The sequence below is a fragment of the Acinonyx jubatus genome, chromosome B2 (assembly GCF_027475565.1).
Source record: "Acinonyx jubatus isolate Ajub_Pintada_27869175 chromosome B2, VMU_Ajub_asm_v1.0, whole genome shotgun sequence".
Lineage (NCBI taxonomy): Eukaryota > Metazoa > Chordata > Mammalia > Carnivora > Felidae > Acinonyx > Acinonyx jubatus.
The window spans coordinates 123,116,246-123,130,831 of record NC_069385.1 but is presented as its reverse complement, the minus strand read 5'-3'; the positions used below and the strand labels follow the sequence as shown (position 1 = coordinate 123,130,831).

Genomic DNA, 14,586 nt, shown 5'->3' with positions numbered 1-14,586 from the left:
TTTTATGTTCATGCATATTCTTCTCCTAATTGGGAATTATTCCCTGGTGGGTAGGATTTCTGGCCCCTGGGCCTTGAGGATGAGGGTAAGGAAGACTGTAAAAAGAGGAAGGCCAGTGGATAGAGGTTAGGGTGTAAATCTTGTACCCCTGTGGCTGGTGTATCTGCTAGAAAGTATTCCTCAAGAATTGGCTGTGCCTATGACTGTGTTAGATTGCATCATGGGAAAACAGATCCCTCCAATGAGTTGTTTTGTTGAACAGAATTTTCCCAAGACCTACTTCCAAGTGTTCTATTTGGGGGGAAAGTCAGAAGAAAGAAAATCACTGTGTCTCTGCATTTTTTCTCCTAGGGAGATTTCATAACTTTAAATGTAGGTCCACTAAGTGTCCCTTTCCCTGACAGAGCATGGCTGCATTTGTTTTTGACCAGCTGCCTCTGAGCCCCTACTTGCTTTAACTCCCACCTGAAAGCTTTAACTCCAGCTTGCTACATCTTTCTTTGGTGTCCATACTATCTAACCAAGTTGAACAAAATCTGTGAGACTGAATGTTAGAAATATAACTCACCTTTAGTCATCATCACTTTGAATCTGCCACTGTTGCTAGAAAAACTCAATCACTGTGAGAAGCCTGCACAGAAAGCCTATTCCCGAATGTAGGTACTATGGGAACTTTCTGGCGATACTCTAAATAGACCCAGGCCTTGAAAAATATCTACATAATATTTAGTCACAATAAATAGATTTGGATTTGTCATATAAGCTTCAACTTATTGAAAAAGACTCTTTCCCCTGCCTCCCTTCCTCCTTCCCTCCTTCCTCTCTTCTTTGTCTTTCTCCCCTCCCCTCTCTAGCAATCTGAACTCTATTATTTGCCTTTGTAAACTTCTAAGATAGTTAAATTTTTAACATGTAAAAAACCCCCAAAATATAACATGCTAAAGTGATGTGTGAACCTTTACTGAAACAGCAGGTTTTTTAATTATTAACCTGTATAAGATCTAATTTGAGCCCTGATTTCATGCTGTGTCTTGGAGGCTGAGGCAACCCTCATTCTATTTCATGTATAGTTGATGTAATTCACAGGGTCGCAGGTCAGTTTAAGTTCTTTAAGGGTCCATTAATCCTCAGAATAAATGCTTCTTCTATAAGTTACCTAATTAAGCAGCCAGCATAGTTCTTAAGATGTAGTAAATGCACCATAAATGTGCTATTTTTCCCCTCACTTTTTCTCTCCAAGCAAAACTCATCTAAGAGAATCAGAAGACATTTCCTTTCCTTTGAGTAGTGTAGACTCTAATTGGCTGACAATACATTATTTACAAATATACACAAATAGATGTTGGTATTGTGCAAATTCATTCTATCAGTACTGAAGTGATATCACCATGATCACCATTGGAGCAATGTCTGCAGAAAGGTACATCTAAACGGGCTCTTAGCCAAAGAGGGAGGTATGGATGGTAGTTAAGAAGAAGGAAAGCATTCCAAGTGGGTGGAATGGCATGAGAAGAGGCATGGAGGCAAGAGTTACTAAATTGTATGTGGGCGATAGGCAAGCTGATAAACTGGGTTGGACCAGCCAGACCACATTGGGGCATATTGAGAGATACTCACACCTACTATTCCCTCTGCTTCTCTGCACTTCCCACTCATTCTCTAGGTCTTAGCTAGAGACTAAGACCAACATCCTCCATAGCCCAACATCCTACGCTCAACCAAGTCTTGCTAGGTGCCCTCCCAGTCTTCTGGTATCACTCTGTGTACCTTCTACCATCATTCATACACTACATTGTAGGGGCCACTAGACTTTAAGCCCCCTAAGGACAAAGGCCATCTACTTTTCTCATACCTGTGTCTTCAGCACCTGGCTTACTTTAGTAAATACTTTTAGTAGGCACTTAATAGGTATTCAGTGAAGATTTGTGGGAGGTAGGAGGAGGAGAGATGGATAGATAAGATTGGGCAAATAGAGGAGGGACAGAGGACAGAGGCCTTGAGCTATGGCTGAGACTCATACAGAGCTCAAGCACTAGTCCTTAAATTGTACCTTCCCACTACCACCCCTTAGTAAGACGTCCATTCATTTTGCTTAGTCCTGTAAAACAGAAGAAACTCCACCTACAATCTTTGGAAGTGTATAGGATGCCCCAGGTGAGTTAAAATAAATTAAAATAAAGCAGGTGGATAGAGCATGGTTAGCAATCCATGCAAAGATAGCATAGAAACACCAAGGCTTGTTTAAAAACTAGCTGTGCATTTGAACTTCCCTTCACTGGCATTTTACAGCTGAGAACAATTTCTGGTCTTTTTCCTATTCGATCTCTTGATCTACCCTCGTTAGACATGACCACACAAAGCTTTTTTCATTGAGTTAATCATTCTAAATTTCCTAAAGATTTCCTAAAGATAAAGCATAAGGAAAAGACACTTTGAAAGTACAATTTAAGTCTCTCAGCAATACTGATAAAAAGAAGAAAGCAAGGAAACATTTACCAATCAATAACTCTTGTTGATAGTAACGTTTGGGAGGGGCCTCCCATGAAAATGACAGTGACCTTTTAAGAGGGCACCACACCTATTCTGCTTTTTCCAATTGTGTGAGATAGAGGTGTCATCCAATGACCTTCCCAAAATTGTTCAACCTCCTAAACTCCTCTCCCTCCACATATAAACTGCAGATTGTACTACCTGCCTGATTCTTGATGTGGGGATTCGTTAGTTGGCATTCACAAGAGGCCCACGATATGGAAAGCACAAAGTAAAGGTAGTTCTTACTCTAACAAGTGACATGAACAGCTGTTTAATGGATTTAAATTTTACACTTTTTGTTGTAGTTGATTATTCATTAACTGCATGCAATAGCTGGAACCCCATTATTTAATAACGATTATCCTTATTAACATAAATAAAATGGGGTAAAATTGAGCATGAATGGAGACAGGAGTCCCCATTTCAATAGCAATATTGTCTTTCTGTGCACAGCTAAGTTCTCATATATACATAAATTAGAGTAGACTTTGTGATTAAAACCATGGTCCCCTGAACATAAAAATTACACTCTGTCCTCCTCTCCTGTTCCACTGACTGGTTGCCCTTTACTCCTTTCTGGTAACAGTCTCTCCTGGCCTTGGGCTTCAGCCTTCTTGTCTCCTCAAGAAACTATCAGTTATCTCTCCCTTCTCTGCCTTCAGCTGTCCTACATTGCTCCTTCCCATTAGTATCTTGACATTTTCAGATCCTTACATCTTTAAAAAATGGACCTCTGCAAACATTCATTCCCTTCAGACACTGCCCTTCCTCTCTTTTCCCTGCTCTATCAAAACATACCAATGAATTGCCTCCTCACCATCTCCCTGTCCTTGCCTCCGTCCCTCTGCCACACCTCAGTCCACCTTCTGCCCTATCACCCCATCAAAGCAGTTCTTTCTGCCATCCCCAGGGACCTGCATGCTACTAAATCCTATGGACCAGTTTCAATTCCTCAATTTTTGACATCGATGCAGCATCTGGCATTGTTGATGCACTCTCCCTCCCTTGCCAAACACACTGGTCCCTCACTTTCTGAGATCCAACCCTCTACAGTGTGCCTGCTTCTTCCCAGGTGGCTCTTCCTCAGTTTTTGCAGACTTGCTCTATCTGCCTTGTAGTGTTTTCCTCCATGGATGAGATTGGAGCTGGGGTGTCAATGGCTCTACAACATCAGTTCCTCCAGATGTCCAGAAGGCAGGGTGAGAGAGGGAGATATGGAGGAAGCATTGCATCTTTAGGGGAGGCAGGCAGGGCAGGAGCCCTGGGCATAGAATTCTGTAGGCCATGTAGAGGGAGTTGCTGGCAACAGCCTTGGTCAGAGTCCTCTGCGAACTCATGTTTGTAATGATTTTTCCTTCATTGTTGGGATTTTTTTTTCCAGTTAACACCAGCACATAATTTAAATTCTAATCATTCAACAGGAATTGTCACCAACTCCAGCAATCTCCCACCCTCCACCCCTTCTTCCCCATTTTCACAGCTATTCCTACCCACTGTGTGGGCCATTCTTTTGGCACTTTATGTCTGGAAAAGTATGTTACTCTGCTCTGTTAAATTGTCTTGATTTACCTCAAGAGAAGAGAGTATTTACTCTTCTCTATGTTTTTCTGTTCTCTTTCTGGAAATCCTTTTGCACTCTATTATACTCTTCTAGCTGATTACTTTGGCATTTACCTCCATGTTTCTAAGTAACATGTTTTTATTGCTGATTCTTGATTTTTATCCCCTTCTAGGCATTATCTATTGGCGTCCTCTTATTCAAAATGAGGGTTTTGTTTTCTGTTCCTCCCGATTTCTCCATTCTCTGAATATTCTATTGCTGTATTTTAATTTGAGGATAGCTTAATATTCAGTGTTAAATTATCATGACTGATCAATGGTTTTCATTCCAGTAAACAACAATTACTTTTTTTCTGTACAATTGTCATTTGTTTAACACAGAGCTAATAATTTTCATTGTCTTCTTTTGCTTTATTTTCTATATATTTATCACTAACTACCCCAGACTTTGCCCCAGCTGTCTAAATCACCTTTGAATGTGTTCAGGTCTGTGGGTTATTCTATCAGTCATGTCTTCCTGTAGCAAGGCCTATAGAACCTTCTGACCGGATTCCATCTAGACTGGTGGAGGGTTGCCATTGTGTGATCTGCCTTCATGCTCATCTGAAGGGTTCTCTTAGCCACTCTCTTAAGTTAGGTCCTCTATTTCCTGGCATCTTTTTAAAACCTCCTTCCTCATCAAGATAAAAAGCTTCTTTACAGTGAAGGAAAACAATCAACAAAACTAAAAGGCAACCGACAGAATGGGAGAAGACATTTGCAAATGACATATCAGTTATAAAGGGTTAGTATACAAAATCTGTAAAGAACTTATCAAACTCAACACCCAAAAAACAAATAATCCAGTGAAGAAATGGACAAAAGACATGAAAAGACACTTTTTAATAGAAGACATCCACATGGCTAACAGATACATGAAAAGATGTTCAACATCACTCATCATCAGGGAAATACAAATCAAAACCACAGTGAGATCCCACCTGTCAGAGTGGCTAAAATTAACAACTCAAGAAACAACAGTGTTGGCAAGGATGTGGAGCAAGGGGAACACTTTTGCACTGCTGGTGGGAATGCAACCTGGTGCAGCCACTCTGGAAAACAGTGTAGAGGTTCCTCAAAAAATTGAGGAAACCTAGCCTACAACCCAGCAATTGTATCCAAAGGATACAAAAATGCTGATTCAAAGGGGCACATGCACCCCAATGTTTATAGCAGCACTGCCAACAACAGTCAAATTATGGAAAGAGCCCAAATGTCCATCAACTGATAAATGGATAACAAAGATGTGGTGTGTGTGTATATATACATATACACACAAACACACATACAGTGGAACATTACTCAGCAATCAAAAAGAATGAAACCTTGCCATTTGCAACAACATAGATGGAACTAGAGTGTATTATGCTAAGCAAAATAAGTCAGAGAAAGATAAATATCATAAGATTTAATTCATATGGAATTTAAGAAACAACAGATGAACATAAGGGAAGGGAAGAAAAAATGAGATAACGAGGGAGGTAAACCATTAAGAAATTCTTAAATACAGGGGCGCCTGGGTGGCGCAGTCGGTTAAGCGTCCGACTTCAGCCAGGTCACAATCTCGCAGTCCGTGAGTTCGAGCCCCGCATCAGGCTCTGGGCTGATGGCTCAGAGCCTGGAGCCTGTTTCCGATTCTGTGTCTCCCTCTCTCTTTGCCTCTCGCCTGTTCATGCTCTGTCTCTCTCTGTCCCAAAAATAAATAAACGTTGAAAAAAATTAAAAAAAAAAAAAAAAGAAATTCTTAAATACAGAGAACAAACTGAGGGTTGCTAGAGGAGTGTTGGGTGGGGAGATGGGAAATGGGTGATGGGTATTAAGGAGGGCACTTGTTGGGGTGAGCACTGGGTGTTATATGTAAGTGATAAATCACTAAATTCTACTCCTGAAACCATTACACCATATGTTAACTAGTTTGGGTTTAAATAAAATTTAAATAAATAAATAAATAAATAAATAAATAAATAAATAAATAAATAAATAAATTTTTAAAAATAAATAAAAACTCCTTGGTTTGATGAAGCAAAATCTTATTTCTAAGAATAGTGCATGGAAAGCAAATATTTTTGACCCAGTACATCTGAAAATACCTTTATTCTGCCCTCAGAATTAAGAAGGTAGCTGATGTAGATTGCTTGGTTGGAAATACTTTGCCCTTAGAATTTTGAAGGTATTGCTCCATTGCCTTTTAATTTGCAGTGTTACTATGGGAGACTGAGAGCCATTTTGCCTCCTAGTCCCTGTGTATTCTCTCTGGAAGTCTGTCAGTCTTTTTCTTTGTCCTAATGTTCTGAAATTTCATGTGATATGGGTTCCATCCATTATTCAGAGCACTCTGTTGGGCCCTTCCAGTCTGGAAATGCATGTTCTTCTCTGACCAATTGTCTTGATTTTACTTAATTATCTGCTCTCTTCTGTTTCCTTTTTTTCTATACTTTTTCTGGAAATTCTATTATACTGACCTCTTGAGGCCATATTCTGATTTTCTTATCTTTCTTCTGGTTTTTCATATCTCCATCTTTTTGCTCTCCTTTCTGGGAGATTTCCTCAGTTTATCTCCAAAATCTCCTCTTGAACTTTTAATTTTTTCAATTTTTTTTCAATTTCTAAGATTTTTTTTCCAAGTTGTCCTTTATTATATACTGTCTTATTTTTGTTTCTTTGGTATCTTTTCATATCTCTGAAGATATTAATGGTAGAATGTGTGTTTTTGTTTTGTTTTTTGATTACCTTTTCTATTTGTCCTATTTTCTCCAGCTTGCTGATTTTCAATTTGTTTGTTATGATTTCTCTTTCCTATATGTGGTTTTCCCCACATGTCTGTCTGGTAGTCCTTGGTTTTCTGCTCATGTTTAAAAGTGGGAGCTAAAAAGCTAATTGGGAGTTTGAGAACATAGTTAGAGCTTGTTGACTATGTCACTTACAGGGGGACCTAACAGGACCATTTAGTTTGGAGAACCCTGATACCCAGAGAAGATTCCTCATCTCCTGCCTGAAAGGAGACATGCCTGACTGCCAGCACCCTGGGGCTGGTTGGGGAGTCTCAGCATTCTGTGCACATACCTCACTAGATTTTTCCTTGTTTTCAGCATCGTGGCCCTACCCCTTCCCAAGCCCAGTGACCTTCAGATCTGGGACCTTGTTCTCCAGGGAGGGTGAGGCAGTTGCCAAGCAATGTAGGATCTGGGAGGGGACTGGGCATCACACTGCTTCTCAAGGAAAGTTGTAATCCGCCCTCACTTCCTGACATCTGAGGGCTCCTGCAAGTGTAAATTGGGTTCATTTTCAGCTTCCCCACTGCTGGCTTAGGAGTCTGTTTTCTAGGGCTTCTGCTAAGTCCTTTAACACTCATCCATCTGGCCTTCCAGCTTCCAGAATTTGGTTTCTGTTCTCTTTCTTGCTCTTTTAGCCTTTCTGAGTATGTTCCTTTTTGAAAGGGGCATCAGACAGGAGCAAAACTGTACAAACCACCACCTTCATTCAGAACCTAATAATTCTCCCAGGACTACTTTGTGTCATTTTCTAAATTGTAGCTTTTGGCAACCTCCTGTTTCCTTATATACATCCTTAATAAAATAATATTTTTTTAAATAATCCTTGAGAACTTTTGTGATATTCAGGTTTTTATAAGGGGTGCATCGTGCCCTCCCTTACTTTAACATAGTCTCCTAAGCTTGACTTAATATAGTTGACTTTGCTTTTGTTGTTCCTTAAAGGAATTCCTAGTTGAGTAGATTTTAATAACACCTCATCTTTCCTTATTGTGCTTGATTCTGTTGTTCTTGAATGTTTTCTATTGCCACTTAATGCTTATTAGGAGCCAACAATATATTTTAAAAATTGAATTATACAGAGGCTCTTCTCAGTGAGCTGTTGATCTAAATTGGTGGGTAGCAATTCCTTTTAATTAGCTGAATCCTCTATTCCCTGTCAAGCTGCCTTCATTTCATTAACATCCCAGCTCTGCTTTGAGTCATAACATTGCTTGTTAGGACAAGTTAGCTGTTACCTTTTACTTGTTAATACAAGTGTTTTGTGTATTGTTGTAACTGAATGTTTTTTGGCCCTTGGCCGAAACTTTTCTTACTGCCTTCATGCAGACCTAGTGCAAATTACAAAGCGGTTTTGCCAACTCAGTTCTGCTTTGAGCCCTTTCCTGGTTATACTCGATTATTCGATGCAACTGTATTAGTAGTGGGGGCAATGCAGTGACCACAGAGACAATTTGGACTGTAGACAGCATTTGCAAGATGGCAGCCCTGTGGACAGTATTCAGACAGAGGCCAAGAAGTGGGCCCAGAGCTGATACACACAGGTGCCCAAGTAGCATCAAACTCAAATCTAACCTGCAATTTCCTTCCATCAGTCGTTTCCCATTTCAACTACTGTCATAAATCCCACATGTTAGCATATGGCTTCAGAGCAGCCAAAAAGAAGCAGTAAACCGCAAAATTTAAGCTGGTCCAGCAATGCAACTTTTTGGTATGAAAAGGAATTAAATGTTTTAAGTTAAGAATGAGGATATAGCATTAACTCATCCCCTAAAGCAGGAGTAAGGAACCTATGGCCAACCCCACCTGTTTTCTACTGTCCTGTAAGGATGTTTTTATAGTTTTAAAGGGTAATTTAAGAAAAAAGATGATGATGATGATGATGATGATGATGATGATGATGGTGATGAAGAGGAGGAGGAAGAGAACAGAATGGGGAGGGGGAAAGGAAGACTATGTAACAGAGACTATATATGATCTGTAAAGCCTAAAATATTTACTTTCTGGTTCTTTACAGAAACAGTTTGTCAGCCCCTGCTCTAAAGACACAGCTGGCTTTTCCTCATTCCTTTCCTGTCCGACATGTTCCCTCCCCAGTCAAGCTCTCCAGGTCTTTTCCAGGCCTTTATCAACTTAAATATATGTGTGTTCATGTGTGGTTTCAAAGAAATCAACTAAAAGTACATTTGAATCACCAATTTTCAAGTTGGTGACATCTGAGAAGATTTATCAGTAAGAAGGACAGAATTACGGATATGTATGTGTGCACATAAGTCAGCCTGACCCATTATAGATTACATACCCAGCTACCATAGGAGAAAAGAGTAAAACTGTGAGCAGTGATTTTTTAACCCTTTTGGCTTACTGGGAGATACCATCAGGAAGACAGATGCTGGACTGGTTTCTCTTTGTTAGTATTAAACATGAACAAGAATAAAAACATGCTTATGAGATACAAATATCCTTTCACCCACTGAAAGCCTTACCAAAGAAAAGGCTCCACTTCAACAATTAACTTTAAAATTAGCTAGGTAATTTTTAAAGTAATGATTTATCTATTCTCCCTTACTGCAGATATTTGCCAACATGTGGTCTTTTCTATTAGAGACAGATAAGGTTTATAACCACTTTGGGTTTTCTCATTTTACACTATTTTCAGTCTGCATGTTCTAAAGCATCCGCATACCATATCCAGGTGAATTTTCCAAAAACTTAGCTCTGACCCTGCCAAATTAGTCTAATCAATAGTAAGAAATTAAACCAAAAAAGTAAGTTACCAAACACCTCTTTTTGAGGCAACTAATTAATATAATGCCAGTTGTTCAGTTTTATTATTCAACATATACTATGAATCCCTATGTGTTATGGGATGTTTTTCATATTTGCCACTGGCAAATTCAATGTGCTTAGAAACTGAGTTTTCCCAACAATGACATGTTATCCCTCTGCTATAAAAAAGTAAGTTGAGAATAGAACATTCCAGTGATTGTTCAGAAATTAAGCTTATAAGGGCAATTTATGTCTCTACTACCCAGCTATGTCCAAAATACAGCCACAATCAATATTTACTATTTGTCTTCAATGACACGTGTGAATGACATAGTCAAGCAACTAATTTAATGTTCTACTCTTTCCTTTGATCTCCACTGTGCCTCTGATCCAGGGAGCACACAGAATTGTCCTGTTGGCATAGGATTCCTCTCCAACTGATAAAGCAAACTAGGTCTGGTGATAAGCATGGAAGTCAGACATTACTTTGTAATTTCTTTTCTTTCTTTGCTGAAAAGTTTCATTTGTAAAAATAATTTTAATTGTATAGTATTGTCTCCAGAGGCTAACATGAAGCCAGTGTCTTCATTTATTTAAAAATGAGAACATAAAATGGAATTCCAGAAAGAAGTTGGTCTTGAAACTTGTGAGCATATCCTGCACAATGTGCGGTATAGACTTGAGGGGGGACTGTTTCCAACTGTGGATGTTTAAGGAAGAAAAACCCAAGTCCAAAGCACACCATAGCTGATGCTAATATACCCTCTCTTAGCAAGCAGTAAACCAGTTGTGTATTTTTTTGGAGGTTTAATAGTCTGAGATTTGTTAATGAGGCCTACTGCTGACTGAATAGAGGAAGGGAACTTGGTATAACACAGAGATGAGATGAATGGTTAATTTAGGGTATGAAACTTATTCCAAACTGGAGTGCATTGAAGTTTACAATAAATATCCCTAAAACATCACTACAAATTTTAAAAAATAAATAAAAGAGAGACAGAAGACACTAATTCATAATAATTGATGTTATCAAGAATAGTCTAAAGAAGTGCAAAATCTTTGAAATCCCTGTGCCCAATTCCTTATTCTGGCTAATCTGTTCACTTCTGAAGTTGCACTTCTGAACCCATCATGATTTTCTTACAAAGAAGGAAAAAAAAAAAAACCCTACCCTTTACAAACAGATCTGGAAAGGCTTTGAAAGTCCCTGTTGCCCTGATAACATGGTGACACATCAGCTGTGTTCCTGTAGTTAATGAGCTTATATACTCCTGCAGGGAGAAGGCTGAGCCATCCTGAGGGACTATAACATGGCAAATGCTCCCAAGCAATTAGAGGCTGATTAAGTGTTTATCTCCTTTACAGGTGGGAAGGAAAGAATGAAAATGAAGTGGGCAGATGTAAAGAGACCGGAAAAATTCATGTGACTGTGGATCTCAAATACTACCGACCAACTGAAGTGGTAAGGACTCCTTGGCCACCCAGTGCGTGGCCACATTTGGCTGGCTGGTTGGCTGGGAAGATGTTCTTAGTGAATATCCACAGTCAGCCTTCAAAGCTTTCCATTGGGTTCTCTGACATCCTTCAATGGTCAGGTCCCAAAACAGACTACAGTGAATTGAATTTGAGTTGTTATTCTCAGCACGAAATCCATTGCTTTATCAAGGAAAACAAGGGTAAAATACAGCCAAGGAAGTAGTTGATTTAAGAAACAGAGACTTCTATCCAAGGCAAGTCTCCTCACATTATTAGCTTTGATAGCTGATCCCTGATACGGGATGTCTGACTTACAAAGCCCTCCATAACCTGCAAGATCTCAAGACCTGGAGGGCTGCATACCGTCCCATATGCACATGCACTCACACATGTACCCACACTCACTCACATGCGCTCACATGCACCCACACAAACCTAACCCATAAACAATCCCCCCGTACATTTTTTTAAGATTTAGCTCATATACTGTCCTGCCTGTGAATACTTTTCTGGTCAATATACTACTTACTACCACTAAAATCTTTCCTCCTTCATTTGTATCTACATTATATGCTATGCATAATCATGCTGTAACACCTATTATAATTTATCATACTCATTTGTTTACATGACCTTCTCTTTTTACCAAATTATGAATTCTTTGAGGATAAGGTCTTTTTAAAAAATATCTTAGGCTTTAATAAGTAGGTGCTTAATAAATATTGACTGATGGGTGGATGAATACAAAATTTTCTGTATTAAGAAATGACCTATAGATTGTTAGTGCCTATTATCCTTCTTTCCTCAATTTATAAAGATTTTTAGCTTGGTGCTGTCACTTTAAAGTGGTCTACCTTCATACTATGGTGACAAAACCCAGCATGTTAAATAGATCTAAAAATAATCAAAAACAGCATCTTCAGAGAGAATTGTTCAGAGGTTTCCTAGTCAAATGTACATTAGCTGTGAAAATAGAACCTGTTTTATCTGTGCTTTGAACCTTATATGTTGTACAGTATTTCAGAGATTAGGAAAACCCTAGAGAAGAGAAACTGACAGTGAGTATGTCATCAGTAATCACCCTCTGAAATCTCTTTTTTTAAACAAAAGAACAAACTTCATTTCATGTACTCTGACACACAGGAGGAAGTAAAAAGGAAAGGAAATCAGCAGTGCTTAGAGACTAGAGCTGTAGAGTCAGTGCATTGTCCTGGCACAGGGCGTGGCTGGGTCTCTAACACACAGTGAACAATGGTTCCCTGTGCTAATGGCAAGTGGGTGTGCCAAGGAGAGGATGTGCTCCATCTCTGGGGGAGGAAGATACCAGCACACTCCTGCTGACACCGCAAGGAATGCCTGTCTATGGAGCCCCCTAGCCACACTGGCATTTGTTTCCCTGTCCTAAAGAGGTGCCACAAGGGTGTCATTTTTCCAGACTATTGCACAGATCACGTAAATGGACAAATTTATTTCTCTCCTCACAAACAAAAATTGTCATCTCAGAGTAGAAAATTTACTGAGCCCACAGAAACCTCCATCCTTGTAACAACTGAAACGTGGTTCTTTCTCTGACACCAAAATAGTTTCAAAAGCTAGGAAGTCATTAAGAATGGCTTGTCTGTCATTCTTACTTAGGCAAGGTGGGGGATTGATAAGGACACAGAACAAAAGAATTTGCTGAACAGGAAAAGGACCCTTGGACTAACAAGATGGTTCTTAGAGTCCGTATCGACCCCTCTTTCCTGCCCTAACAGTGCTGCATCCCTCCTCATTTCTTTTGTCCATTCAAATGTCATCATCATACCTGTTCTGCAATTCTGTTTACACTAGTGTTGTTTGAACATAAGAGAAGCATCTTATTTCAAATGCTTGCTTGCTTTTTTCACTGATGGGACTCTCACCCTAGATTTTCTTTTGATTTGGGATTCCCTGCTTGATTTGGGATTTTTAACTACATTTCATCTTTCTAAGCCTTTAGGCTACATTCGTTTTGTTCACTCCACTTCAACTTAATATTCTGTGGGACAAGCTTTTCTTGTATAGTGAGACTAAACTTTTAACCTCATTCCTCAGAACAACAAGTTTTCCCAAAACTTGGACCAGCTTGACAGACTTATATAGAATTGCCTTAGGGGTGATAGTATTCTTCTAGTTAAAAGGTGACCAGAACTGGAGACTGACTTGTAAATGAGCTTTCACTTAGGTGCAGGGCCCTAAAACCAACACATCTAGAGTCATTCAGAGTGAGTCCTGAAAAGCACCCAGCTTCTCTGAGGTTTGTCAGCACTCAGTATAGGGTGGATGGGGAATTCTCCCATGTCTAAACTGGATCCTTCCCATTTAAGTGTCTTAAATCCATCTCGCAAGAGCCAGAGACTTTTTTTTCTTTCTTCCTTGAATTCTTTAAAACTCTGATCTCCTGATTAGCTTTAATCATGCATCTTCCCAGATTCTCAGCATATAGGGCACTCTGAAGCCAAAAACATAAACTAAATCTTCTTAGAGTCAAATGGTTCCAGAATGACTGCTAGGAAAAAATAAATAAATAAATACCATCAAGAAAATTTGAAAAAAAATGATAAGGACATATCAGGTCTCAGAACATCAATACCCTAATGCAGCTGAAGGGAAATAGAACTTTGTGTTGTTTTTTGAATAAGATTCAGGCTAGTTTTAAGAAAGGTTCTTTACTCAGCACAGGACAGCACTACCCCAAAAAAGACCACCGATGATGCCATATAGAACATACTTCCACATGCACCAGTAATTTTTGTCCTCATTGATTTAGCCACCACAAAACCTTAAATCTTGCTTCTGTTACCAACATGGAAAGTCTTGAAAGTTTTTGTTCTGAGCTAAGGACTCTGGCATCCAATTAGAGCAGAATGGAGTCACATTCTTTTAGTTCTTTACCTATCAATCTCTATGTTTCCTTTAAATGTTTAGTTTTGCTTCTGTGAAAATCTTGATCCTGGACATCAGACTTTAAATCCCCCATTGCCCCTGATTTCCAGTATCTGGTGATGGCAATGTTAACACTTGAGTTCTGTGCCTCTTAAATCTCCTCTCTTGTATATAATTTCCTGTATGTGTACCCATTTATACACAGACTCATTGCAATGTGCTTCATTCAGAGAGAAGAAGTAGCGTCATGCCTGAGTGTGGGCCTTAGGGCCAGACCACCTGAGTTCAAAAACTGCCAATGACTAGCTGTGCGACTAGGCAAGTTACTCAACTTCTCAATGCCTCTGTTTCCTTGACTTTAAAAATGAGATCAATAGGAGAGCTAGAAGTCTATAGAAGTGTTGAAGAATTAACAGTCAATTATACAAAATGCTTATTAAAATAGTATGTTACACAGTAAAATACCCAATATTGACATGCTATTATTATTTATTTATTCATCCATTTACCAAATATTTACCAAACACTATGTTAG

The 14,586-nt window shown here is 39.2% G+C and overlaps 1 protein-coding gene across 1 annotated transcript in view; it reads left to right on the top strand.

Moving 5' to 3' along the window:
- GMDS (GDP-mannose 4,6-dehydratase) overlaps window positions 1–14,586 on the top strand; it is a 625,677-nt gene that overhangs the window by 517,784 nt on the left and 93,307 nt on the right. The window contains exon 9 of the mRNA XM_027040165.2: window positions 11,037–11,133. Coding sequence (XP_026895966.1) covers window positions 11,037–11,133 — 97 coding nt within the window. The remainder of the gene's footprint in view (window positions 1–11,036; window positions 11,134–14,586) is intronic.